The following is a 25,105-nucleotide window of genomic DNA, read 5'->3' on the forward strand; positions in this document are numbered from 1 at the left end:
CTCGAACAACATATCAGCTAAAAAAACAAATACATACATTATTAATATTTAATCAAAGCAAAAATAAATTGGTTCCAGCTTGTCAAATGCAAGACAAGTTAAACTGAATATTTAGGGTTTTATGACTGGTGGCTGAACTAAACAAGACATTTTAAGACATCACAATGCCTTCAGGGACTGGGCATTTTTTGCTATTTGCTGACATTATGTTTACCAATGAACAAATGAATGAGAAATTAATAAGAAATGAATTCATAAATAATCCTTACTTAAAGCCATGATGTTGGGTTGCACACTGACAGTAGTTCATTTTAAGTGATCATCAAACAAAAATCACTGTCCAGTTCCACTTTATTTTTCTGCTTCAACCAGGGTACCTCTTTCAAAGCCTGTCTCACGCCTGCAACAGAATTCCCAAAGGGTTTTTAAAAGAGCACTGGCACACAGGCCCGGGTGGTGCTGGTGATACTCGCACGCCCACCTCCACACAAAGCAAGTAACAGGCACACAGGGTGAAGAGGGTAGTCACATCTTGAAATCAAAGGTTTGCTTTAAAATTAATTAAATACAATCAATAAGACAATTTAATTAAGGTCACTTACTCCCAGCCAATCAGCAGATTAGAACAACACAGTAACGATGTAAGGGTTTCTACAGACCAAAAACCCAGCTCAGTCTTAGCACTCAACTCTCACACTGACCAAACCCCCTCCTTTCCTGCTCATCTCTCTCACACACTCGAGATGAATTTCTACCCGCACGACAGCTCAACCTGGTCATACAACCAGACACATGGCAGTCATGCTTGAGTGGTGAATCTATGTCTGCACATTACTATCCATATTGGCTGCCAATATTTCAGGGCGTTAGTAAACAACATGTTTACTGAGGAGACAAATGGAAAGATACTTTAGACACATAGAAAAACACCCACGCACATCCTCATGCATGCGTGTTTTTTAAAACTACGCTTTGCTGACTCAAACCTGGTGTCCATATCAACATTTACCTAAATTGCCTCCCTGCTCATATTAGATTTGTATCATACTGGCAGCTTTTCCTGTCATTCCTGGCCTTGGCCCTGCTTCTGGAGATGAATGCTACAAGATCCTGTTACATACAAGTTCCACCCACACAAACAGACAGATGGGCAGACACACATGCTCACAAGCCCACACACTTTCACTTAAAAATACATGCATACATGCATGTATTTAGGGAGCGGTGGGACTGACCAACACTGAAATGTCTGCAGCATGTTGGATTGGGTGCACATGCATGACACTGTGTATGTGAGTGCATGGTGTACCTGCATTGTGCTTTGCCAGGTACTTGTCTTTGTACTGTTTCTTCCTCTTGCCAAACCAGGTACAGCTGGCCTGCTGCTCCTGCTTGGTCTTCTCCATGGCTATACATGCCACTCGCCTACAACAAACACACAAACATAATCAAATTTAGCGCTGACCTTCAGGATTATGGTTGGGTATGTATCTCTGTAACCTTGTTTTACTGCCGTTATATGTGTTGTGTTGTGTTATATGTTTTCCTCTCACCACTCCTGCAGCTCTGGTGATGGGATGAGGCCTGCCGTGCCATTTTTTGTGTTCTCCAGCTTGCCCTGCCACCAGTTGTGGTCCTCCTTGGAGATGATCTGGATGATGTCGCCCACCCGGAAGCAAATGCCAGCCTCCTTGCAGGGGATGAGTTCATCTTTGGAGGGGTCATATTCAAACTGAGCCCTCACATAGATCTGTGGCGAAAAGCACAGAGGTTAGACAAGTGAGCTAATTCAGGGATGGGCTGGGGTGACGCTGGTGGGGTTTCCAAAATAGACAGTGGTGTGTCAGCTGAGAGAGTGAGTAATGCAAGTGTTTGGAGAGGTATAACGAAGGTGAAAAAAACAAACAAACAGAAATTAGACAAACAAAAATATTAAAGTGGCTGGATGGACCGGGTGGAGGTCTGGGGAATGGATGAATTTTGGTTGCCTGGTTGAAAAGTGGTTTCCAAGGGAAGCTTTTCCTCAGTCAGATAAACCCAACTACTATTAATGAGTTTCTCAACACACTGGTAATTATGGCACAGGCACTGTTTGTGTGTCCATTAGTTCACATCAGCATTATCCTCACAACCATTCTACACTGTGTGAAAGGGAGCTGGTAGAAGGGTTCGGGATAAAATGTAGGAGCAGTTAGTAGTGTAGTACAGTTACTGTGTATTTGCATTTGTTTTTCGGTGGGGATAAGGGGTGGGAGAGGCTGTCTCTTACCTTAACAGGCATTCTGTCCTTGACCGGAGGTCTGGATACATTCTAGGATTTGAAAGCATCACACACATCATGCAGCAAAACAGCTATGCAGTGTCCAAACCGCTGTATGGTGACCAAGGTTTGTGGATGGCAGAAATGGTGTGTGTGTGTGTGTGGGGGGGGGGGGGGGGTGATGGTAATGAGACAGATCAAGACGGCACAACTTTTATTGTGGAATGACGCATTGAATGTGTACGTGTTAAACTATTTACTTCCAGTCAGCATATAATGAAGTGTGAGAAAATTCAGTGGTACTGAGATCAAGATCCACAACTCTATGGTGCCAAACTTGGTAAAAGATTTGTTCTGTTGTGGACTCTCCTGCCCTCTGCTGGCAGGATCTGTTGGTGGTACAATCATGAGACCTTTTTCAGGCCATCTTGTTAGTACCTGCAGTCACACCACTTAAAGGTAGTATGATTTTGGGTGAGTAATGTTGGATTATTATTATCCTCATTACCATATTACCATCACTGTCTCACTGTCTTTCACAACCCAACCAGTTAAGGCAGATGGGTGTCCACCAAGACCCAGGGTCTGCTCCGAGGTTTCTGCCTTCCAAAAAGTATATCAATAAATTAAATTGAATTGAACTGAACTGATGGGATGAGATGAAGTTGTGGAAGACTGTGAAGCTCACTCAGCACTTCAGTTCTGTTCTCATACCTGCCTGACCACACAGATCTCTAGTCTTTTTAGGGTTAACCAATGCCTGTGCCATTATTACCACACATAAAGCTGAAGTGAAAGAAGTTAAGACAGACAATAGTCACCTATGTTATTCTGTGTACAGTGTATTACTTAACAACAAAGCAAGAAAAAAACAAGTAGTGGTCTTCATCTTCAAGATCTGAAAAGATCTGACTAACTCTTAGTCTTTAATCTCTATCATAGCTATGCTGCTGTAGGCCTATGCTGCCAGGGGACACAAACATGATCCACCGAGCAGTTCCCCAACCTCCTCAACTCCACCACCACAAAAATACAATACATAGTTCTTCAGCATTCCAATCATGACAACCTTTCGTGTTTGTCCTTTGTAATTTATGATGTTTATTGCATGTATGTTTCTCTCTGTCTCTCTCTCTTTCATCCTCTCTGTCCTGTCTACCTCTTCTTCCCCCCTTCACCCAGCCGACTATCAGCAGGATGGTTCTCCCTTGCAAGCCAGGTCCTGCTCAAGGTTTCTTCCTGTTAAAAGGGAGTTTTTCCTTGCCACTGTCTGCTTGCTCGGGGGTTCAGGCTCTGGGTCTCTGTAAAGCATCTAGAGACAATTTTGATTGTAAAAGGTGCTATATAAATAAAATCGAACTGAACTGAAATACACAGATCGACCGATGTATCCGTTTTCATCTTGGATTTGAAGACAAGCATTAATTGTCTTCAATTAATAAAATAAATTAAAATCATATTTCCCAAACACACTCAAACAGAGCTTAATTTGAACCCAGATGCATTTCGTCTGCTCCTCTCACTGGTCTCCAGAAAGCTTAACAGATGCAGCCTATTTTGGTGCAAATTATAGAGTTTAAAATTAATTCATTATGGACTAGGCCCCAAACCCAATATTTCTTCTATAAATACCGATACTGATATACTGGTGAGTTTTGTGACCCAGAAAAGAAGGTTGGGGAGAAATTCAGACACTCACTTGCATATAAAGGGGAGAAATACAAGAGTGTAATTTTCTATTCACCTGTCGACTCTTGGGTTGAATGGTGGATGGCAGGTCCTGTGGAAGTAAACCATTGGTGACAGAAAGACATGGTTAAGCAAGATACAAATACTCAGTGAGACATATGACTTTCATGAAGTTGCACACTGTGTAAAACATAAATAAAAACAGAATGCACTCATGTACACTTGTGTATACACAGTTCCAGATCCCATGCAGTAATATTTTTTATACAATTCTGTTCCACAAAGTGGTGAACCTCTTCACCTCCTTGCCCCTTTCATACCCAGCTGTGACACATTCACCTGTTACTAATGTTTACATGTGGAATGTTCCTAACAGGTGTTTTATCAGCAGTTCACAACTTTCCTAGTCTTTTGTTGCCCGTATCCCAACTTATTCTCATTATTTGAAAAGTGTTGCTGGGGTCAAATTCAGAATAAGAAAATATTTACAAAAATCAATGAAGGTCATGAGATAACATTAAATATATTATCTCTGTATTGTTTTCAATTGAGTATAGGTAAAAATGATGAACAAATTATCACATTCTGTTTTATTTATGTTTTACAAAGCATCCCAGCTTTTTTGTAATCAGGGTTGTAAGCAAATCCCCCCCAAAAAAGAGAAAAAAAGAGACAGTAAAGAGCAAGAGAAACTTAAACCATGCATGCAACCTGCTCTTGTAAAACAAAGAGAGGAAAGTGGGAAAAAAGAAGAGAACAGTTCCCATCTGTTAAAGCAGATCTGGTTGTGGAGCAACCAAGCAAGCACAGAGCAAGCAAAGCAGCTGTGACATCAGCATGACCACACAGTGTCTGTCTGGAGCCTTGGCCTCTCGGCTCCAAACTAACTGCAGAACCTGATCAGGTTCAGCGTACTGCATGACAGGAGCCCCTGCACCACTGTGACCACAAGAGGCCTAGTCTGTTGTGTCAGCGATAAGGCACAGCACGCAGCAGTCTTTATGATGCACACCAATTTGTTAACTGAGATATCGGACACGTGGGTCTTTGGCTCAAACTGGTGAACTGGAAGACTGACACTGAGATAGACTCAGAAGATCTTACAGTCGATCCGCCCACAACAATCACAAGTCAGAATGAAACTGAAATAAACACAACCCATGATAAATGAACATTTACAGGGACAAACAGATCAGCTGACGGAGTAACACAGACACGTACAAATACTATGACACACCACAGAGACTAATGAACGCACTGGAGGGTCAGTGGGTCTGTCTGTGGGGTTTTTCCGGGGGGAGGGGGGGGGTCCTTACCAAGATAGAACTGTTAATGCTGGAGTGGCCATTGGCAGGGGACTGCCTGGAGACTGTAGGGGACTCTTTCTGAAATAAGACACACAGATCAGCAGCGCACAGCCACCACACACACACACACACACACACACACATGCAGGCCCACTAATCTCGCACAAACATTCGTGAACTCATGGCCACATAGACAGGAGCCTGTGTGTGCGTGTGTGTGTACGCACATAGTAAGGCGAGTCCTCACAATGTGACTGTGTAAACAAATGTTTGTTCGCAAATGTACAGGAAAACGCCTCCACACACTCACAAAAACACACATACAGAGACTGTTTTTGGGCAGAGACCGTAGTTTATGGAGAGGACCCATTGCAGTGTTGAGGTAATAACAATACATGAGTGACAACATTATTAGCAGCGCTCTAGCCACTGGGGGTGGGGGTGGGGTGTTAGGAGGGGGGGGTGTAATCGGTGATGAGGTAATCGATGACCTTTTCATTTTTCAAGATGTTGAGAAATGGAAAAGAAAGTTTCTGCATACATTTAGAAATGTACTCTAAAATCTAAACAGGTAAAATTGAAAGTAAATGCAAAAACAAATGATAATTCAAAATAATAAATTTAGAAAAATATAACGGAATATTATGTTTGGTCAGTCTTTCTCTGTCTTCAGCTAAAAATCGCAAAAATCAAAGCAGGGCTGAAGTTTGCACATCTGACTTCCTGTGCTGCTGAGTGGCAGTAGCAGCAGAGCTAGCATTTTACCCTAAATATAGGACAACCAGAATGACCATGTCATTTCACTTAACATTTTTGGCATGTCACCCAATGTCTTTTTGAATCACTCAAAAACAACCAATTACATACAAGGATTTACATGACCAGGTCCCAGAATACAAAATAAATAAATCCTTTCTCCACTGGTTAGCATTTTTAGCTGTTCCAGAGCCCATAACACGGGATAGTAAAGCTTTTATCTTTAGAACTTCTTCAGTTTAGTTTGGGTATGCTGATACTGTTTTTGTTTCTGAACTGTTGGTTTCTGCTCCTTCTATGTGCAGTATTCTGTTTTTGGACATAACTTTCTCTCCACTCGAAAGCTGCTTCCCCTCTCTGCTTGAGAGTGCTGGATAAATAAAAATAATTATATATGATACATTAATATGTGCTTCTGTTCATCAAGTCAGCTTTAACTTAATGGTCATTTCTGAGACAAAGCAAAACAAGTTCCTGTTGTGTTCTTTGTCATATGTATGTCCTCATGATTTATGAGAGAGAAAGAGTACACTTAGCTACATTAAGTAGATCTGAACTATTACAATGAATATGCTGGTCTTTACAAAAGGCAGACACCATGAGCTTCAATGGATGTGTATTTCAAGTACAGAACTGATACTGAACTGTTTCTGTTATTTTGTTCACCCCTGTAGTGTGTATGTGTACAGTTGTGGCGGTTGGTCTGTGGGCAGGAGCAGGATGGGATCACACAGGGAGGTGTGGCTCTTTCCTGTCTCATTCATCCCAAAGGGGAAAAGGGAGGTTCCGGTATCTTCGTTGTGAAATTGGTGTGCTGAATATCTGACCAAGCCCCAGCAAAATACAGCAAAACCTACACACATAAACAGCATTGCCCATACACGCAACATAATTTTGTTACAAACACACACACACACACACACACGCTCAGTAACCAGGCGAGTAGTTAGTAATCAGATCAGGAGCTCGCAATCAGCAGTGAAAAGGAGAGGGACAGGAGGAGGAAGAGGAGGAGGTGTTACCTCACTTGAAGAGCCCTGTGTCCGATAACTTGGCACTATTTTGAATGTGATGCTGCCTCGCATGTCCCTCTGTTGACACACACACACACACACACATACAGAAAAATATTGTGAATCTGGTTTTATCTTTAGCTCAGCATATGACATTTTGCTGATTTAAACAGTAAAATAGAGAAATGTATAGACGCACGTGGTCATAAGCATGTGCACTCATACTCTCTCTCTTCCTCTCATACACACACACACACACACACGCATGCAGGCACACATGCATGCACGCACACAGTTGTGTTTCCATCATTTCTGGGAACATTACATAGACTTACATTACTTTCCTGGAGGATTAACCACCACCTAAGCATAACAATAAACATGACTTGCCTAATCCTAATCCTAACCCTTTTCTTAACCTAATCCTAACTTCAACCTAAACTTAAAGCAAGTCTTCACCCTAATATTTAATGATTAAGTTGTGGGGACTTGCATTTTGCCCCCTTAAATAAGACGGGTCCTCACAATGTGGCAGTGTAATCAGATTTTTGTTCCCATAACTACAGGAAAACAAGTCCACACACACACATACACACGCACACACCAGCATCTTCTGCAGCTGCTCAACAGTCTGGTTGGCCACACTGATGCCATTGATTTCCCTGATCTCATCTCCTACATGCAACGTTCCTGAAAGGAAAAAGAAAATATTGGAGACAATGAGAAAAGGAGGAGAAAAATGAGTGCATGGCCAAAGCCTTTTCCTCATTACAGAACTGCACTGTGTTTCATTATCACCTGTAACTGTTTTTCAAATCACAGCTATACTAGAAAAAAGCAGACTTTCCAGTTACCACATGATAAATTAACTGTGGATTAGTTAACAGTATCCTACATTCACAATAAAACAGCAACAGTGTTGCCTTCAATCTTAACAGCAACTGCTGAAATGTGAAGATGAAGGATTTCTTGTTTTTTTTATTCTGAATATAATTTAATATTAATATTTATTATTCTGAGGATGTTGCTATTATGTTATACAAAGCACTTTGAGACAAACTGCTTGTAAAAACGGGTTATATAAATAAGTTGTCTTGTCTTGTCTTTCACATACTTAAATGTAGATTTGGAATAACCACTCCAAGGCTGTTACAATTGATACAATGACAATAAAGGCTTCTGATTCTGATTCTGAATGTCCATTTAGAACAACAGCAGATGAATATCTACTCCATCTGCCTCTTATAAATGTACAAACACAACAACATATTTCATGCAAACTAAACCTGTTTTGAACTACATGAAATACTGACATAGCAAGAGAAGTAATGGTGGTATCGTACCATTTGACACTAAAGGTGAATCAGTATGCATGAAATAATGGATAATTTTATACTACTATTATACTACTACTGTACAAATTGTGCCTGGTCGGTTCAATGATCGGTTCAAGAATAATGAGCTTGAGTCATGCAGCAAAATTACAAAAATCAAGGTGCAGCCATAAATGTTAACTGTGAGAATTAAAAAGTGTACCTTGTCTATGGATCATTCCCCCATGCATTATCCTTGCAACGATGCAATGGTTTGAGTCATTCATCTTCAGTGTGATTCCCTGAATGAATATACACAAAAACACATGATCTGAAACCAGTATAAAAGGTCTTAACGATAAGCTCCAATGTCATCTCAGTTGAAATGTGACCGAGTACAGGAATACACATGTTGTACCATTGGCTCGTCTGTGTTCTTCTGGAACTGGACCAGGCGGACTCTGGTGATGTTCTCCATGTCCATGTCGCCGTTGTTGCTCTCTGGGGAGTCTCCGTTCAGGTAGGGTGAGGGGGGTGGAGGGGTCACCCTCAGAGCCTCGTCACTATAAACTTCGTGGGCAACTACATCGTGGGCCTGCAACAAGGCCTGTGGACACACATGCAAACTAGAACTAGTGTGGTCAGACTAAAACCAGTACATTAGTATGGATACAGAGAAAAGATTTAAGAATGATTCCCTCAATAATGTGCTTAATTATGCTAATGCAATTATCTTGAAATATGACTTTATTTTTGGGAAGTATATCTTAAAACCAATACAGAACAAGTACAGTTGTCTATCTATCCATCCAATATGTATAATGGATTGTCCTTTGGAGGATAAAATCAGATGAGTGGCAGGATACACCTTAGGTAGGTCGCCATGCAAATTCGATACAGAACGGCCCCATTCAGCAGGAGGGTTCAAAACCGCAAGCATCTTGCTGTGCGGTGATAGTTCTAACCACTGAAGTAAGGCTATATAGCCTGAAATATACTTAGCGTAAGCACAATATGCTGTTGCAGAACAACACATTGCGAAACCGGACCAGTTCAAATAAATAATCCTGACTAACACAAATATACTAACAATGGAAATGAGATTAACTTGCTAAAAGAAAGAAATTAATCCCAGGCAATAATGAAAATGTAAGACATATGGCAAGACAACAAATGTACAAGTGCTTTAAAATGTAATATTATAAATAACAAACGCCCTGCCTTGTCAGATCTGTTCTTGGATGGACCAATATGCATGGTTCTGTTCTTAATATGTGAAGAAATGGAAAGGATGAAAAAAATGAAATAAGAACTTCTGGCACTGACAAAGGAGGTTTGTACTTGTGAGTGTGAGGTGGTCAGTAATCCTAGAAAATACAGTTACTGAGGGTAACTGTCTAGAAAGTAAAGCTACCCCCCCCCAAAAAAAAACCCAAACTCTAAAAATCATTCACTCAGGATCAGAAAAAAATTGCTTAAATAAAAAGTTGGTTTTTTTGGTTTGTTTTTAAGGGTTCCATGTAACCCCATACAACAAGTAAGGGACGACACATTTTCGGTCCACTATATGGATGTAATGGCAAAATATCACAATCGGTTTTCTTTATGTTCAAAATGTACAGTCTATTGTCATTGTCCACTTTATGGTACAGCTCAGTTATACTCACTCTTTTTTCTTTTTCAATTGTGGATACCTGGACCTGGCACTTTTTGGTATCACTTTGTTCAGGGTTTTTACTTGAGCTGAGCTGACAGTAAAATGTTATGTAAAAACACTGCAAACATCTGATCCGTCAGAAAATTGTCACTGGCTTGATACCGGGCATCCTGAACAAACGTAATTTTTGAATCGCCAAGCAAGCAATGCTGCTGTGTCACTCTGACCTTCCACTTGTCTCCTCACAGCTGCAACAGAACATAATTATGCTGCATAATTGAACTCAGAATTATTAAGAATAGCTGATTATCTATTCTGTCACATCTCATATTCCTCCCTTTCAAAAGGTGTCTTTGGTGTGAAGGCCTACTGTCTGTCTGAGCTTAAACAGAATGTTTTATGTAGCCGCAGAGCTGGCTGGTGCCTCATACTCAGTGTTCAACTCTACTCTTCTGACAGCTACAGAAGCCCCTGAGTGGCACTTTAACAAACCAGTCTGAACTTCAGAAGACAGCAATCAAACCTCAACAAAGGAGAGATATGTCACTGCCTTCTCTCTATCTCATGCAAACACAAGGAAGGAGAGCAGATCAGAGAGGCACAGACATGAAGGGTGTGCTTGAGTTAGTGCGAGAAACCAAAAAAGCAAAGCGGCAAAGGAAAGTGAGAAAGACCGCAAGAGATAGCAAAACAGAATAAAGTACAGTATTCAACACTGCTTTGGAAAAAAAAAATGCCTGGCCCTTCTGAACTTGACATCTGAGGTTTTCAAATGCAAGACAATATGATGTAGAGTTTCACAGATTGTATTCCTAATGGAGTTGGTGGAAAGAAAAAGGGTAATTTCAAAAGGTTGCTGTTCAGTCGTAGTACAAAACTACATAAGTTGTTGCAGGAGGTTTCAAACAATTCAGGGGAAAATTAGTGAAGCCAAACTGCTATACTCTGGGAGCACCTCACTTTTCTGCAACTATCCTTCCCTAAAATATCTTCAAACCTAATCTGAAATCCTTATCCTCTGAGATGACACTTACAAAAAGTTTAGTTTTTTATTTGGAAAATAAAAAAGTAAAGAGGTACAGAAAATAGTCTATATCTTTGTTGTTGCAAGTCAAATGCAAAGATCGATATCAGTTTTATACCTTTTGCCTAAAAATGAAACAACAGGCAGCAGAAGATTAGTTTAGTAGGTATACAGTATGTTTACAAACAACAACACTTACTGCCCCTATTCCAGAAATATCAAATTACCATTTTTGCTCTGGTTTTTGTCTGAAAAAAGCAAACTAAAAAGCCTCTGAGGTGCTGAGAGCAAATTTTATCACCTTTAGATCCACAAATCAGTTAATATCCTCAAACAAAATCCTGACATGGCTTGTCTGGTGTCATCCATGGTTCGCTCTAACTTTTTGGAATACAGTACATACCTACATGTACATGCCTCTTTTTTTCCTTGCCATGGCGATTTTATGCTCTTGTAGCACTATGAGGCAAGCAGGCCTCTGACCCGACACAGCATATCGCATCAGACATGCCTTCTTTTTAATCTCCATCCACACCTCCCCTCCTTTTTCACCTCACAGTCTGCTCCATCTTCTTACATTCATTTTAATTACTGATCTCTTTCACTCCTTATTATTTCATTTTGATACAGTTTCATACTGTACTCCCCTTCCCCTGCATCACACTCTGTCCCCTGTTTTTTGGTCGGGTCCTGCTCAAGGTTTCTTCCTGTTAAAAGGGAGTTTTTCCTTGCCACTGTCTGCTTGCTCAGGGGTTCAGGCTCTGGGTCTTTTTAAAGCATCTAGAGACAATTTTGATTGTACAAGGTGCTATATAAATAAACTGAATTGAAATTGAATTGGTCTGTCTGTCTGTCTGATATTGAGCTGGCCTCTGATCAGAGACAAATATCTGATGCATTAACCCTTTGACTGTCTGCTCAACCATTTGTTAGAGCACATTTTGAGTCACTATATCTCACAGCAAAAATGTTGAATTTAAATCAGCCTTATTGAGCTATCTCTACTGTTCAGTCAAGGTGTGCCATGTTAAAATAATAAAAATAAAACAATAATAATAACAAATATTTTTTCTTATTATTAGTGCCCAATAACATGAAAAATACAAAGAAAATAATTTTACATTGTTTTTTTCTTGAAGTGAACATCAAAGGGTTGAAGTGATAGGAAGCAGGGGAGGCTGCTGACAGTTTCATTTTACTTGACTACTTGACTAACTATTGCTGCTCAGTGGCCTAATTATTAAACACTGCGTATACACAAAAAGGGCCTTAAATGCGCTTATGTAATCATAAGCTTGGATTTATATCAAACATTTGATGAGGAAATGTGTATACATTTAAGGAAACTCTGAACCATGGCAACTAAGTGATGAAACTATCAAAAGTACAAATGATCTAATTTTGTGTAAACAGCATCAAATATGATTTTAGTTTCTGTGTTTAAATGCAGTCAATAAGATTGTCCTGTCAGGACCACAGAGGGCACTGGCTTCCACACACATTCTGCCACCTCACCACCTGCACATAATGACTGTCTAAATTCTGAAATAAAGCTAGTGACAACTCTCACAAAATCATTATGGTCCATATCCTCATTATGAGTCATAATCATAATACGGGGCAAGTTCACCAACAAACTCATTTCATAAATTCATAAATTGTGCTCATCTATCATACAAATGATCCATTTACAAATGATACCCCTGTATGAGTGATATCACTGACTGCAACAATCATTTTGGTAAAGCGTGAAGCAGTCACTGTAAACATGTAAATAAACATTCTCACATGTGGTGACATTGTGCATAATGCAGTCGTCGATGGCACCACACTGTCAAAACTAAAGCAGAAAAAGTCTACCTCTGACTCATATTTACTTACCTTTATAGTGTTTTCTTACCTCAGGTACAGAAAAGGCTAAATAAGTTGGGAGAATTTAAAAAAATGGAAAATACTGCAGTGTCTGCTAAATTGAGATAGAGGGAGTTGTGCTACATCTAGTCAACATTGTCAGAAGCCCCGAATGTTTAAGAGGCCTTCCGCACTTGCCTGAGACGTATAATGGTCATGAAGGTGTGCGTCTTTTCACTCACCATGAAATGTGGCTGGGTCAGTATCCTTCTGAGGTCTTTAGCTTCGTGGTTCTCTGGGTAACAGGAGATTTCTTCCAGTACCTGAAGATGCAGAGAGAGAAAAGGCATCACAAGAGTTTGTTTTAAGCCTCAGTAGCTCCTCTTCTTTATTACCCAATTTGCACATACACACACGCTCATACCTAAGCACCCTACTGTAACCTGTGGAGAGCGACCCAACAACCTCACAGTCTCCCTCAAACTTTCATTGCATCCTAAATCCCATCAACCAATGTTAGACCAACTCTGGACACCACTCAGTGGGACGAGCAAAGTGGTGGAGGCTCTGCCCACCCTCCTGCCCTTTTGACACCTCTTGGTTTGCTGTCAGCTCCAGTTATGTTGTGCTTGACTGGTGAATGTGGGATTGGAGAGGTGAGGACTGTGAGTACCACTGAAACCTGCATTACAAAGTTATGATGCACTCTTTTTCTTAAGAAAGCCTGTCAATCAGTGTGTAGTTTATGGTTGTGTGTACATGAAGGTATTTAACATCTCCAAACCGCAATAATCAAATTACGAGTTACACTGATTACTAGCTCTGGTTCAGCCTCACAGATAAAAATGCTGAAAATGGGGAATTCTGCGCCTTCTACTTCTTTGACTCATATAAACAGACTACAGAAACTACAGAGAACTAAAAACATTAAAAATTACACTTCCATGCAACTTTCTGCTTAGTGATGTCTGAGATGGTCTTAGATGCTATATGTGTTATTGTTATGTCTTAAATGTGTGTTGTATGTTTAATTTGATGCCATCACACATTCATTTACATAAGTAGTTGTGTCAGCAAGAGGTAGAGAGATCAGCTTAAGACATAAAAGGTGGGTAGCTAAATAACCACCAAAAAAAACCCTCACCACATGGACATTGTAGCATATATTATATACAAAAGTGTATAAACCTACACTGTTTAAATAATTACTAGCTATAGGAACATCCTAATCCAAAGAGAAACAGTAAAGCGAACGGCTCAAATAAACTTGATATTATATAGGCTACCGTATTACACAGTTTCAGAGAAAGTCGTCAACCTAACCACAAAAACTCACTAAAGCTGAAGTCTCTTGAGCACCTTGTGCACCAAGCAGCACACTCATGCCTGCCAGATGCCTCACCTACTGACTGCTGCACACAGTGCAAGAAGAGAGGGAGAGACTTGGGCAAGAAGAACAGCATACAGGGGAATGAATTACAGTATAATATATTTTAATATATTTCTCACCTTTTCCCTAATGTTCTGAATTTGTCTTTAAAGTTGTCGCTACTTGCTTTCTGAAAACAAAACAACTAAGAAGGTGTAACATCTAGTGGGAAAGCTGTAGCATGTAGCTATATAATAAGTGATAAGCCAGACAAGTGCTGGTGTTACCCAGTCCACTGCACTTTCAAAATGAATGGGCGTCAACTGTTTTCTATTATGTCACAAGTGCAGGCTATTAAACTTTCTGTCTTTATTTAGAATGTGAAGCTGATGTCACAGTGTACTGAATGTTAGGTAAACTTGGTTTACTTCATTCTTTGTGCCTAAACTCTGTAAACCTACACTTCTTTTTATGTTTGTTTTTACAGGTAAATTTGTGAGAAGTGAGCCCAGTGAAGTATTAAGTATTTTATGTGGAGCTTCTGGTAATGTGTTAGCATGTGCATAAACAGTATGTACTGTAAACGCTAACAGTAATTTTCAGGATGGGGGGGATAGAAAAAAACGGTATGAAAACAACAGATGAGCAATTATATACCAGCAATAATTGCCTTCAATGCAAAATGCAAAATCAAATAGTTCTTCCCAAGGCTGGCAAAAACTCTCTCCAGACCAGGTGTAATTAACAACATTCCTAATTAACTAAGTTTTATTTCTTCTTTTTTTTTTTTTTTTTTAACATATTCACCCTCTAGCAAGTTGTAAATCTTATAATCATAAATGGTTGCTGGCTCTGGTTTCTTTAGAGCTTCAGTTCAGTACGTCTGTGGGCTTGCATGCCTGATTTGTTTGGCGTTTGCGATTTAGGGACATGCATCTTGCAAAGTAGTGGTGTTGCATAATGGCCTCCACTCCGGATTTCTGCACAACAGAGAGTGGTCTCTGTCCATAAAGAACTGAAGGAAGCTTGGAAAAAACGTGGAACAGGTCTCAAGATATGAGAAACTGTAAGTGCATTCTCCAGGGAAGGTTTACATCTCTGCAGAGAAGATGGGACGTGATAACATGGTTGCTGAATGCTAGAATACTCACTTGGAGCTTCAACAAATGATTGTTGCTCATTAGAATGCACATTGGTGTGTGCCACCTGGGTTTACTTGGGCCTTACAAGCTGTGGCATAGACAGAAGAGAGCTATGGGAAATTGGAAGGGAGCAAAGACAGCTGTGTGCAGGTGGTGAAGGTAGGATTCAAGACACAGTGACTCATGGGGATGTCATGCTCACAGAACTTATCATGTAATTATCTGACTAAAGGGGATAGATAGCAATATACACAATGTCTTGCAGGGTGATCAGTCCAGTCAGGAACCAGAAGAAAGAGATAAAGCAGAACACAACTGTTTCTCAACCCCTCCCCAAGAGCCTGCACAATTTGAGCAACTTGCTTTATTTCTCCTCTCATAACTTCCAAGTCCAAACTGGCAGTTTTTCCCTTATTTATTTTACAGTGGTGTACAGATGCAGAGGTGGGGCACGGTTACCCTAAATTATAGCTAAATTATATGTATGAAGTATGAACAAACACACCTTCAAAGAAAATTATATATTTTCTTATATTTTTCCATTTCTTCAAAAAAAATATCCATATTATTTTATTTGAATGTTTGGCAGACGCATTAACATCTTAAATACAACAAATTTCTTAAGATGTCACGAAGACCAGGAGAAGACCCTACAGTCAAAGAAACACACCCAACTCTGCTGACTCAGGTCAATATCCTACAAGGCAGTCATCTCAGGGTCATTTTTTACTGCCTCCATGTAGAACTGGCTCAGTACAGAGAAAACAGTAAATTAGTGAAGAATTGTGAGGAATTCATTACCAGAAAGAAGTAAAACACTAAAATGTTTAAACTGTATCTGTTTACACAAGAAATGGAACAGCTAAATATAGTGCTGTTGTTACTTTGCAAAATGTGATATCAAGGGGTACAGCTATCCATCCCACTTTTATTTTTGGTGAGGGTGAGGATATGTTGCTCTCTTAACCATTTCAACAACTGTTTTGACTCAGTGTTGGTCTTTACTATTGCTGAGTAAAGATGTCAGATTCTTCGTACCATTTTCACTGGAGTGTAGTGAATACATTTTTCTGCCTAATAAGAACCCTAATAATTTTGCTTAGCTAAACAAAAAAAAAGGTTCTTCTAAGAATAACATGAGCAGATTTTTATCATGCTCGAACAGGAGGCTGCTACAATGCTGTAACCTTGATCAATACTATTCAAGCTCTCACTTGCCCTCAGTCCAAACAACCACCAATTCTGCCTTGTGAACAAGGCAGTGGTGTGTTGAGGTCTTGAATCTTACATATTCCAGATGTTTCAAAGCACCACTTGCTTCATCTTGGGAAGAACTCTTAAAAGAAGGAACACACAGGAAGAAGGGTTATACAAGGTGTTGACTGTCCTTTTTCAACAGCTCACATGTGACTATTTAGTTTGACAGAGGTCAGGGGGAAGTGAAATTCCACCCATGCCTTTATTTAATACCAGCGAAGTAGAACGGACTGTGAATTAGGGCAGTTGGTGAGATTAGTATCTACAGTCAAAGCAGATAACTTCACTCCCAAGAAAGATTAGCTCCACTAACAGTAACAGAATTTATTTAGCAAGTCTGGATGTATAAAGTGTATTAGTATAGTACAGAAAAAAAAGTTTGTTGAGGTGTCAAGCACATTATTACTCAGTTGGGCCAGGAACCCACAAGAACCCAGCGAAAAGTGCAGTCTGACTGGTTCAAAAGCATTTATTTGGCAGCCAGAGTGAATCAGTACAGACAGAGGTAAAGCAGAAGTAAAAGAGGAGGGGGAAGTTTCTAAAGGCACGACCAACATTAAATGATGAGAAGCACGCACGCTAAAGTGAACTTCACCATAATCCAAATAAGAAAATCAGAATCCCACCCACAGATGCATAATACAGTTAGGTAATTGTTAAATACATGGAATGCCAAAGTAAAACCTGGATGACTTGCAATTTTCTACTTATAAATTTGGACAAAACCAAACTTCTTGTTCTAGGCCCTGAACACCTTGAAAACAAATTATCCAATGACATAGCAACTCTAGATGGCATAACCTTGGCCTCAAGCTCCACCGTAAGGAATCTAGGAGTTATTTTTGATCAGGACATGTTCTTTAATTCACACATAACAAACAGACTGCATTCTTTCCCCTCTGCAATATTGCAAAAATTAGGCACATTCTGAGTCAGATGCAGAAAAATTAGCCCATGCATTCATTACCTCCAGGCTGAATTACTGTAACTCCCTTTAATTAGGTTGCCCCAATAAGTCTCTAAAGACTCTCCAGCTAATCCACAATGCTGCTGCATGATTACTCATATCGAACTGATATGATAGTGATTCTCAACATCACATAAAAAAAAAAGAATACATGAATGTTACAGCAGTTCATTATAATTTTCATTACTATAATTTTCTTATAACTTGTGAAATGTTAAAATCATATTGAGGTGGTAGCAAAAGTGAAACTAAACAGTTCAGATTTTGTTTTGCTTATCTTTTTAGTAATGTCATTTCTCATGTTGTTAATTGCTTTCCTGCCTGTACAACATCCATTGCACGTCTGCCCGTCCTGGGTGAGGGATCCCTCCTCTGTTGCTCACCCTGAGGTTTCTTCCATTTTTTCCTGTTAAAGGTTTTTCTGGGAGTTTTTCCTTAGTCGATGTGAGGGTCGAAGGGCAGAGGATGTTGCTGATGTTATGTTAAGCCCTTTGAGACAAACTGCTTGTAAAAATGGGCTATACAAATAAAGTTGACTTGACTTGACTTGACTCACAAGAACCAGTATGAGAGATCATATTTCTCCTGTTCTGGCTTCTCTACATTGGCTACCTGTAAAATTCAGGATAGAGATTAAAATTCTTCTCACTACATATAAAGCCCTGAACGGTCAGGCACCATCATATCTCAAAGAGATGATAGTTCCCTATAGGGGTGTAACGGATCACAAAATTCACGGTTCGGATCGTGTCACCTGGAGTTCTTGTGCTTTCTCGTCTCGCTGCTCTAATTGGAAAGTGTCATGAGATAACTTTCGTTGTGAATTAGCGCTATATAAACTGAACTGAAAACTGAACTGAAAAACACTCATTTGCAAAAATCAAAGCAAACTTCTTTTTGTTGTCAATAATCATCATTCAGAATATTCAGAAAATTTACAGGATGTTCTAGATGATTTGGATCAATCCAAGTTAGTAATTTGCTGCGGAGGATGTATGGAACATACATAAATAACCAATTATATAATAATACTGTATTAAAGACTTACTCTATTCTTACATATAAATTTCATTAGGAGAGACGTAAAGACACTCACTAACGGATGGTACCTAAAAACTGGCACAAGATGCTATAACTCACATTCATTGATGTTAACTCACATTTTGATAGTTTGGGATCCGTCCTTTGATGGTTCAAGTCATATTTATCTGACAGGTGCTTCCGTTAAGGGAATATTATCCGGAATACTCCATCAATTTTCATTGCTATGTTGATGATACTCAGCTATACTTATCTATAAAACCAGCTGACAGAAGTCACCTTACCAATTTGGAAAACTGTCTGAAAGACAGTCCTGGATGTCCTCCAACTTCTTATTACTTAATTCAGATAAACAGAAATTATTGTATTTGGACATCTCAGGGACTCTTTTTCTAGCCGGGTCGCCACCCAGGATGGCATCATGTTTAACTCTATTACAGTGGTGAGGAACCTTGGAGTTATTTCTGACCAGGACCTGTCCTTCAATTCCCATAAAAAACATATCACTAGGACTGCCTTCTTTCACCTTTGTAGCATAGTTAAAATAAGGAACATCCTTTCTCAGAGTGATGCTGAGAAGTTCGTCCATACATTCATCACTTCTAGGCTGGACTACTGTAATGCTCTTTTGAAAGAAAGAAAGAAAGAAGAAAGTGACATATTTTGTCATTGGAGGGAACTCACTCCAACGAAATTCGTGCTCTGCATTTAACCCACCCAAGTGACGTGCACACACAAACCTGGCACAAGACCTGGCAGTGGGCGACCGCGTGCAGCGCCCGGGGAGCAGTGGGGGTCAGGTACCTTGCTCAAGGGTACCTCAGCCATGGACACCGGTACGGGGAATCGAACCAACGACCCACCGGTTACGGGTCCGATACCCTAACTGCTGATCCACGACTGCCCCTGATCCACGACTGCCCCCAGTCAGGATGTTCTAAAAACTCTCTGAAGAGTCTCCAGTTGGTCCAGAATGCTGCAGCGAGGGTATTGACAGGAGTTAATAAGAGAGCACATATCTCACCCTTTAGCCTCACTCCACTGGCTTCCTGTAGGATATAGGATGGACTTCAAAATCCTTCTCTTGACTTATAAGGCTCTTAGTAACAAAGCTCTGTTCTATCCCAAGGACCTCATTGTTTCTTATTGCCCCAGTAGAACTCTTCGCTCCCAAAATGCAGGCCTGCTAGTGGTTTCCAGTATCTCTTAAAACAGACTTGGACCGTGCTCCACTACTGTGGAACCAACTCTCTCCATGGGTCAGAGAGACAGACACTCCACTTTTAAGTCCAGGCTAAAAACATTCCTTTATGTTAGAGCTTATAGTTATGGCTGGCTCAGGTAACTGAACCATTTTACAGCTATGCTGCCAGCTATGCTGCTGGGGGACTCATCAGGATACAAGGAGCCATCTACACTCCTCTCCTATGTCTTTATCTGTTACACTGTGTAGTCTGGCCTTGGTGTCTCGCACTCTCTCTGTGTCTCCACAGATTTTTCCAAAGCTCCATCCACCAGCACCAACCTCCACCTGCACCACCTCCTTCCCTGTGCTTCTACCCTCCCTGGCGTCCCTGCTCATCAACCAACCTGCTGCTCCTGCTTACCCTGTTCACGGCCCAGCCTGCCCACCAGGAGCCGCCTCCATCAGCTCTCCCCTGACTGAACATTCCCCATCTACCCCATATCTCATGTTGTTAACTGCTTTCCTGCCTGTACAACATCCATTGCACGTCTGCCCGTCCTGGGTGAGGGATCCCTCCTCTGTTGCTCACCCTGAGGTTTCTTCCATTTTTTCCTGTTAAAGGTTTTTCTGGGAGTTTTTCCTTAGTCGATGTGAGGGTCGAAGGGCAGAGGATGTTGCTGATGTTATGTTAAGCCCTTTGAGACAAAGTGCTTGTAAAAATGGGCTATACAAATAAAGTTGTCTTGTCTTGTAAATATGTCTAGAATCTGAGCATCAAAGAAAAGGAAGAAAAATGTAAATATATCCTATCCCTAGTGTTCAGTTGTAATGTTCTTATTAGGCCCATGACAAAAACTTGAGCTCTGCTAAATCCAGGATATATGGCTAATGTCCTTGTATGAAAACCTGACAAACTTTATACCTTGAGATCCTTGAAAAACACAGTAAGGTTTGATATAAGAGTGTAGTATGTTTTGAATGCTTATATGGCTCCCAAAATAAAGTAATAAAAGTAATAAACCACATAGAAATACATCTGCAGCTATGGGAATAGACGTAGTCTCCATAAGCCAATTTGAACTTCTTGACACAGTGTTCCAGAGCTGTGTTAATGAACCAGGACTCTCTGACATGAACCAAAGCCACATAAAACAGAGCCTGGCACTCCTCAATGGCTTTCCCTGTCTTAACAGCACTGGGATTTAAGGTGCTGTTTCTCATCCACTCCCTTGCCATTCAGACATTTGAATTAGTCCCTCAACAAAGCACACAATGTAAACACTTTCCTGTCTGTATGCACAAGGGCACGCCATACACAATGCACACCACTGATGCACATCTTCCTCCACACACCCTCTTCTTTCACACTCCTTTTTAAGCTCAGTTCCACTACAAGTGTTAGTACACTGACAGATAAACACATAAACTCACTAAGTGCATGTAAATTAAACACAGGAAGTGTCAGACCATGCAGACCAAACTGCAAGGCCTTGCAAGAAAACTTGCTATTGGAGTATAAATACACTGTTAGTGGGTATGTGACTGTGAGCATGCTTCCACTACATCCAACAGCCTCTATAATGAAGAACAAGCAAGCCAGTGGGCTGTGGTGTCAGATGCTCTGGCAATAGGCATGAGTCATTGGATCATGAACAACACCACTCAGGTTTGAGAGAAAGTTAACAAAGGACTCAATAACCTAACTGAATAACTCAATCCCAGAAGGCTTCAGAGGAAGAAGGCGGGAAGCCTTGTTCTGCCCATGTTCATGCAGGCCTCATCTACAGTGATGCAATGTACTATACTGTGTGGAAATACAAATTTGAAATATCTGCACTTTATTTGAGTATTTCCTAAAATTCATTGCATTTTATATTTTAATGGTGCAATATTTAATAACTGACCACCCGTTGATAAATCACCAGAGGAACTATAAACTGTCTTCCCAGGTTGAAATATATAACTAGTATGAGATCAGGGATTTTTGCATGTCTTTAATAAACAGATCCTTAAATTCAAATATTATGCCATCTCCACTGCCCCACTTTGGATGAAGATTTTGATTATTATAAGATTTGTGATAAATTTTTAAAATTAAGAATTTTTTTCTCAGGAATGATATTAATGGTTGTATTTTCCATTTTGCTGAGGCCACCCTGGACACATGCTGAGGGCCTCTGATTGCACATAGACCCCCACAATGAGAAGAAAGCAGGTGAGCAGAATGATCCCTGGCAGCCATGAGTTAGACTTTTAGTGAGCAAAAGGCCAAAAGGAGTAATAATGCCTGGCTGCTAACACAGCTGTGAGCTTAAGGTCAGCAACTAATGAGTTTGTCATCTTTACAGCATATTAAACTCTTTGTTATCACACATTACATGAAGAGCACAGGATAAACATGGAGTGCCATAATGTATGTATATGTGTGTTGTATGGATGCAAAGTCAGCATGTAATTGTTGAGAACAGAAAATATGTGTGCGATTGTGCATGTGTGTGTTTATCCACCTCTTTGGCTCTCTGCACGGCATCACTGGTAGGGTTTCTGATCTGTGGGGATGACTTGGTGTTGATCTTATCATAGAGCTGAAACAAAAGATAAAAATTAGTCAGTCAGCTGGTGAAAATGTGAGCACAGCACCACAAATAGTTTCAATAATAAGGTCAAAACGATCAGGGAAATTTTTTACAAGAGAAATTTGATCATGGTTGGACTTTTGAGATACTGACAGACACGGAAATTCTCAAATGTTTCATGTTCCTGTAAGCAATCTGATGTAAAATAACTTCAGCTGAATAAAACTGGCAATTAAATTTAAAATAGGGAACAATCTGATCTAAGAACATCAGTTCACTTTATTCAACCAGATGTGAAGTCATGAGCTGTATGAGACCAAAAAGTAAATAACAAATTTCCAGAGACAGCTTGAGCCTGCAGCTGCATTAGCCTCGTGAGAGGGACCAGCAGGGACCATTCAGGAAACAAACAGCGACTGGTGATGCTGTTCCTCCAACTGCCCTGTGATGCCAACACAGACTGAACCTTTATGCGTGCACAGGTCTCTACTTGGTTTAGTTTGACTGAAGAGTGGCTATGTTTTGTTCTTTTCTTCTTGACATTAAAATGTTATTAAAGAGATTTTTGTGTTGTTAGACCAAATGGCCCTGATACGTGATGTCAACAAAGACAGCAGGTGTATGCTCAAATCAAACCAGAGGGGTGACTTTTTCAACAAAAGATACTAAAACAACTTTTAGCATATTCAAAATGCAAATGCACCAATGTCATGATGGATGAACAAGTTGTCCTTAAGCTGCTTTGCAGGCGTGGCCGCGCACACACACAAACCTATATACACATACACACACAGAGCCACAGACAAACATTGCTTTTGTACCAGACAGTTCAATGCAACCCTAAGACCCAACAATACTCTGATTTTCCCTCTCACAGCAGCAGCAGCACCAGACATGTGATGTTGGCCATCATCACAGGGCATATGATAGATAAACAAAAAGCAGAAACAGAGCCACCATTAACCACAAAAAGTTATTTACACTCTGCATTTTGTACACTGGAGTATTGTTTTTACCTGTAAAGATCACTTTGAGGTTTATACCGTTTCACAGACACCAAGTGGTACATGTTGTGAGACACAGGACTGAACTTGAAGCAGCTGTTGATCACTTGGGGACCCTACTGACTCATTCAGGGGAGTGAGGAGTCACTGTTACCTTCGAGGTCCTAAAATTTTAAAGATTGGGGTTCTTTTTTTCCCAATAAAGATATAAAATGACAAATGGATAATATGTTTGTTGCAAAAAGAAACCCAATAAGAAACCCGCAGTCTGTTGTCTCCTGTGATAGATACGTGCATATGTCGCACGGTTGCATAAGGATAGCTGACAGCAGACACTAGGAGGAACAATCCAATTTGAAAAAGAATGACTTCTTTTATATATTTGTGCAAATTCTGCAGGAGAATATTTTTCAATATTATATGAATATATGAATATATATAATATGAGCTAACCTAGGGGTTTACTTAGGGGTTTTATTTGAAAATTAACTAGAATTACACACATACAAAGGTTCTGCAGTCCACAAACAAAAATGTGGATCACATGCAGACAACCAGATCACGACAATTCAGGTATGCAGATTACAGTTTTTAAAAATTTGAGGTTGTTTCTGTGTGTGTTGTCGGGAACAACAAGCACACAGCAGCTCTTACTTTACAATGAAAAACAGTATGTTAATTTCCTATGGATGACAAGTAAATTTGGACATCATCTCCTGAAGGGCAACTTATTACCTTGCTTCCATCAGCTAGGAAACTTGCACATGAGAAAAAGAAATACAATGACTAAAGCACCTCATTATTCATGTCAAACACCAAAACCAACCACAGGGGGATGCCGGGCTGACTTCAAATTAGCCTGAGGCATCTTTTGACAAAACATTGCTCCTGCAAACACACCAGAAAAACAAAAAAACATACTCACCCAAGAGACGGTAAGTTTGTCAGAACAAAGCAGCCAACATAGTGCAAATGAGACACAAGTTATAAAACCCAGAAAGCTCTATCCACTGTCTAGTCCAGTGTCTTTCTACTTTCCTCTCTGTGTGTCAGCTGTGTGGAGGCTACTTTCAGATGCACGAAAAGCGATGGAGGCTGTGCTTCTTGTGAATGGCACTGAGGCCCGATAACAGAAGTCACTGTTCCTTTCATGGTCCCTCCCCACCACCCCACAGCCCAGAACAAGGCAGGGGTGTGAAACTGAGGCTGAAAAGGACACATCTGCAGGCAGTGTATACACACACATACAGACACAGCAGCAATTCTTTTTCTGATTTAAGTGTCTGTATTTCTAAGCATCTGCAGTATCTTATGCATGGTGAGATGAGTTCAGGTTTGCCAGTAGGGATGTTCCCAGCAACTAATTTTCCGAACATTTAAATGGCAAGTTTAAATACAGACTTATCAACTGGTCTAAAAGTAAAAAAAACACTTCAGAAAACAATTAAAACTGGGCACGTTTTAATTTATGAGGTTAAATGCAAAAAAAAAATATTATGTATATTATAACAGACATTTGAAATCAATAATTGCATTCTTCAGTGATGTAGGAGCTATTTGTAAAGTTAGTCTTTGTTTTTAGTTTCAGTTGTAAACTTAATTTGCTAATTATGAGTAACTTTGTTTGATTAACTTCAGTGTTTGTTTTATTTAGATTAGATTTATTGATAATATTCTTTGATAGTTATTTGTT

The 25,105-nt window shown here is 40.1% G+C and overlaps 1 protein-coding gene across 11 annotated transcripts in view; it reads right to left on the reverse strand.

The window, feature by feature from the left end:
- The window catches only part of caska (calcium/calmodulin-dependent serine protein kinase a), a 120,323-nt gene that overhangs the window by 9,714 nt on the left and 85,504 nt on the right, over positions 1-25,105 (reverse strand). For 2 of the 11 annotated variants that reach the window (XM_046405119.1, XM_046405120.1), the window contains 12 exons: positions 22,340-22,417; positions 16,670-16,717; positions 13,113-13,193; positions 8,757-8,945; positions 8,562-8,640; positions 7,630-7,715; positions 7,035-7,103; positions 5,266-5,334; positions 4,005-4,040; positions 2,270-2,311; positions 1,554-1,750; positions 1,310-1,425 (listed from right to left, as the gene is read on the reverse strand). In XM_046405119.1, coding sequence (XP_046261075.1) covers positions 1,310-1,425; positions 1,554-1,750; positions 2,270-2,311; positions 4,005-4,040; positions 5,266-5,334; positions 7,035-7,103; positions 7,630-7,715; positions 8,562-8,640; positions 8,757-8,945; positions 13,113-13,193; positions 16,670-16,717; positions 22,340-22,417 — 1,090 coding nt within the window. The remainder of the gene's footprint in view (positions 1-1,309; positions 1,426-1,553; positions 1,751-2,269; positions 2,312-4,004; positions 4,041-5,265; positions 5,335-7,034; positions 7,104-7,629; positions 7,716-8,561; positions 8,641-8,756; positions 8,946-13,112; positions 13,194-16,669; positions 16,718-22,339; positions 22,418-25,105) is intronic. The other 9 variants (XM_046405123.1, XM_046405124.1, XM_046405126.1 and 6 more) reach the window with 6 other exon arrangements.

Source organism: Scatophagus argus, chromosome 11 (assembly GCF_020382885.2).
Source record: "Scatophagus argus isolate fScaArg1 chromosome 11, fScaArg1.pri, whole genome shotgun sequence".
Taxonomy (NCBI): domain Eukaryota; kingdom Metazoa; phylum Chordata; class Actinopteri; family Scatophagidae; genus Scatophagus; species Scatophagus argus.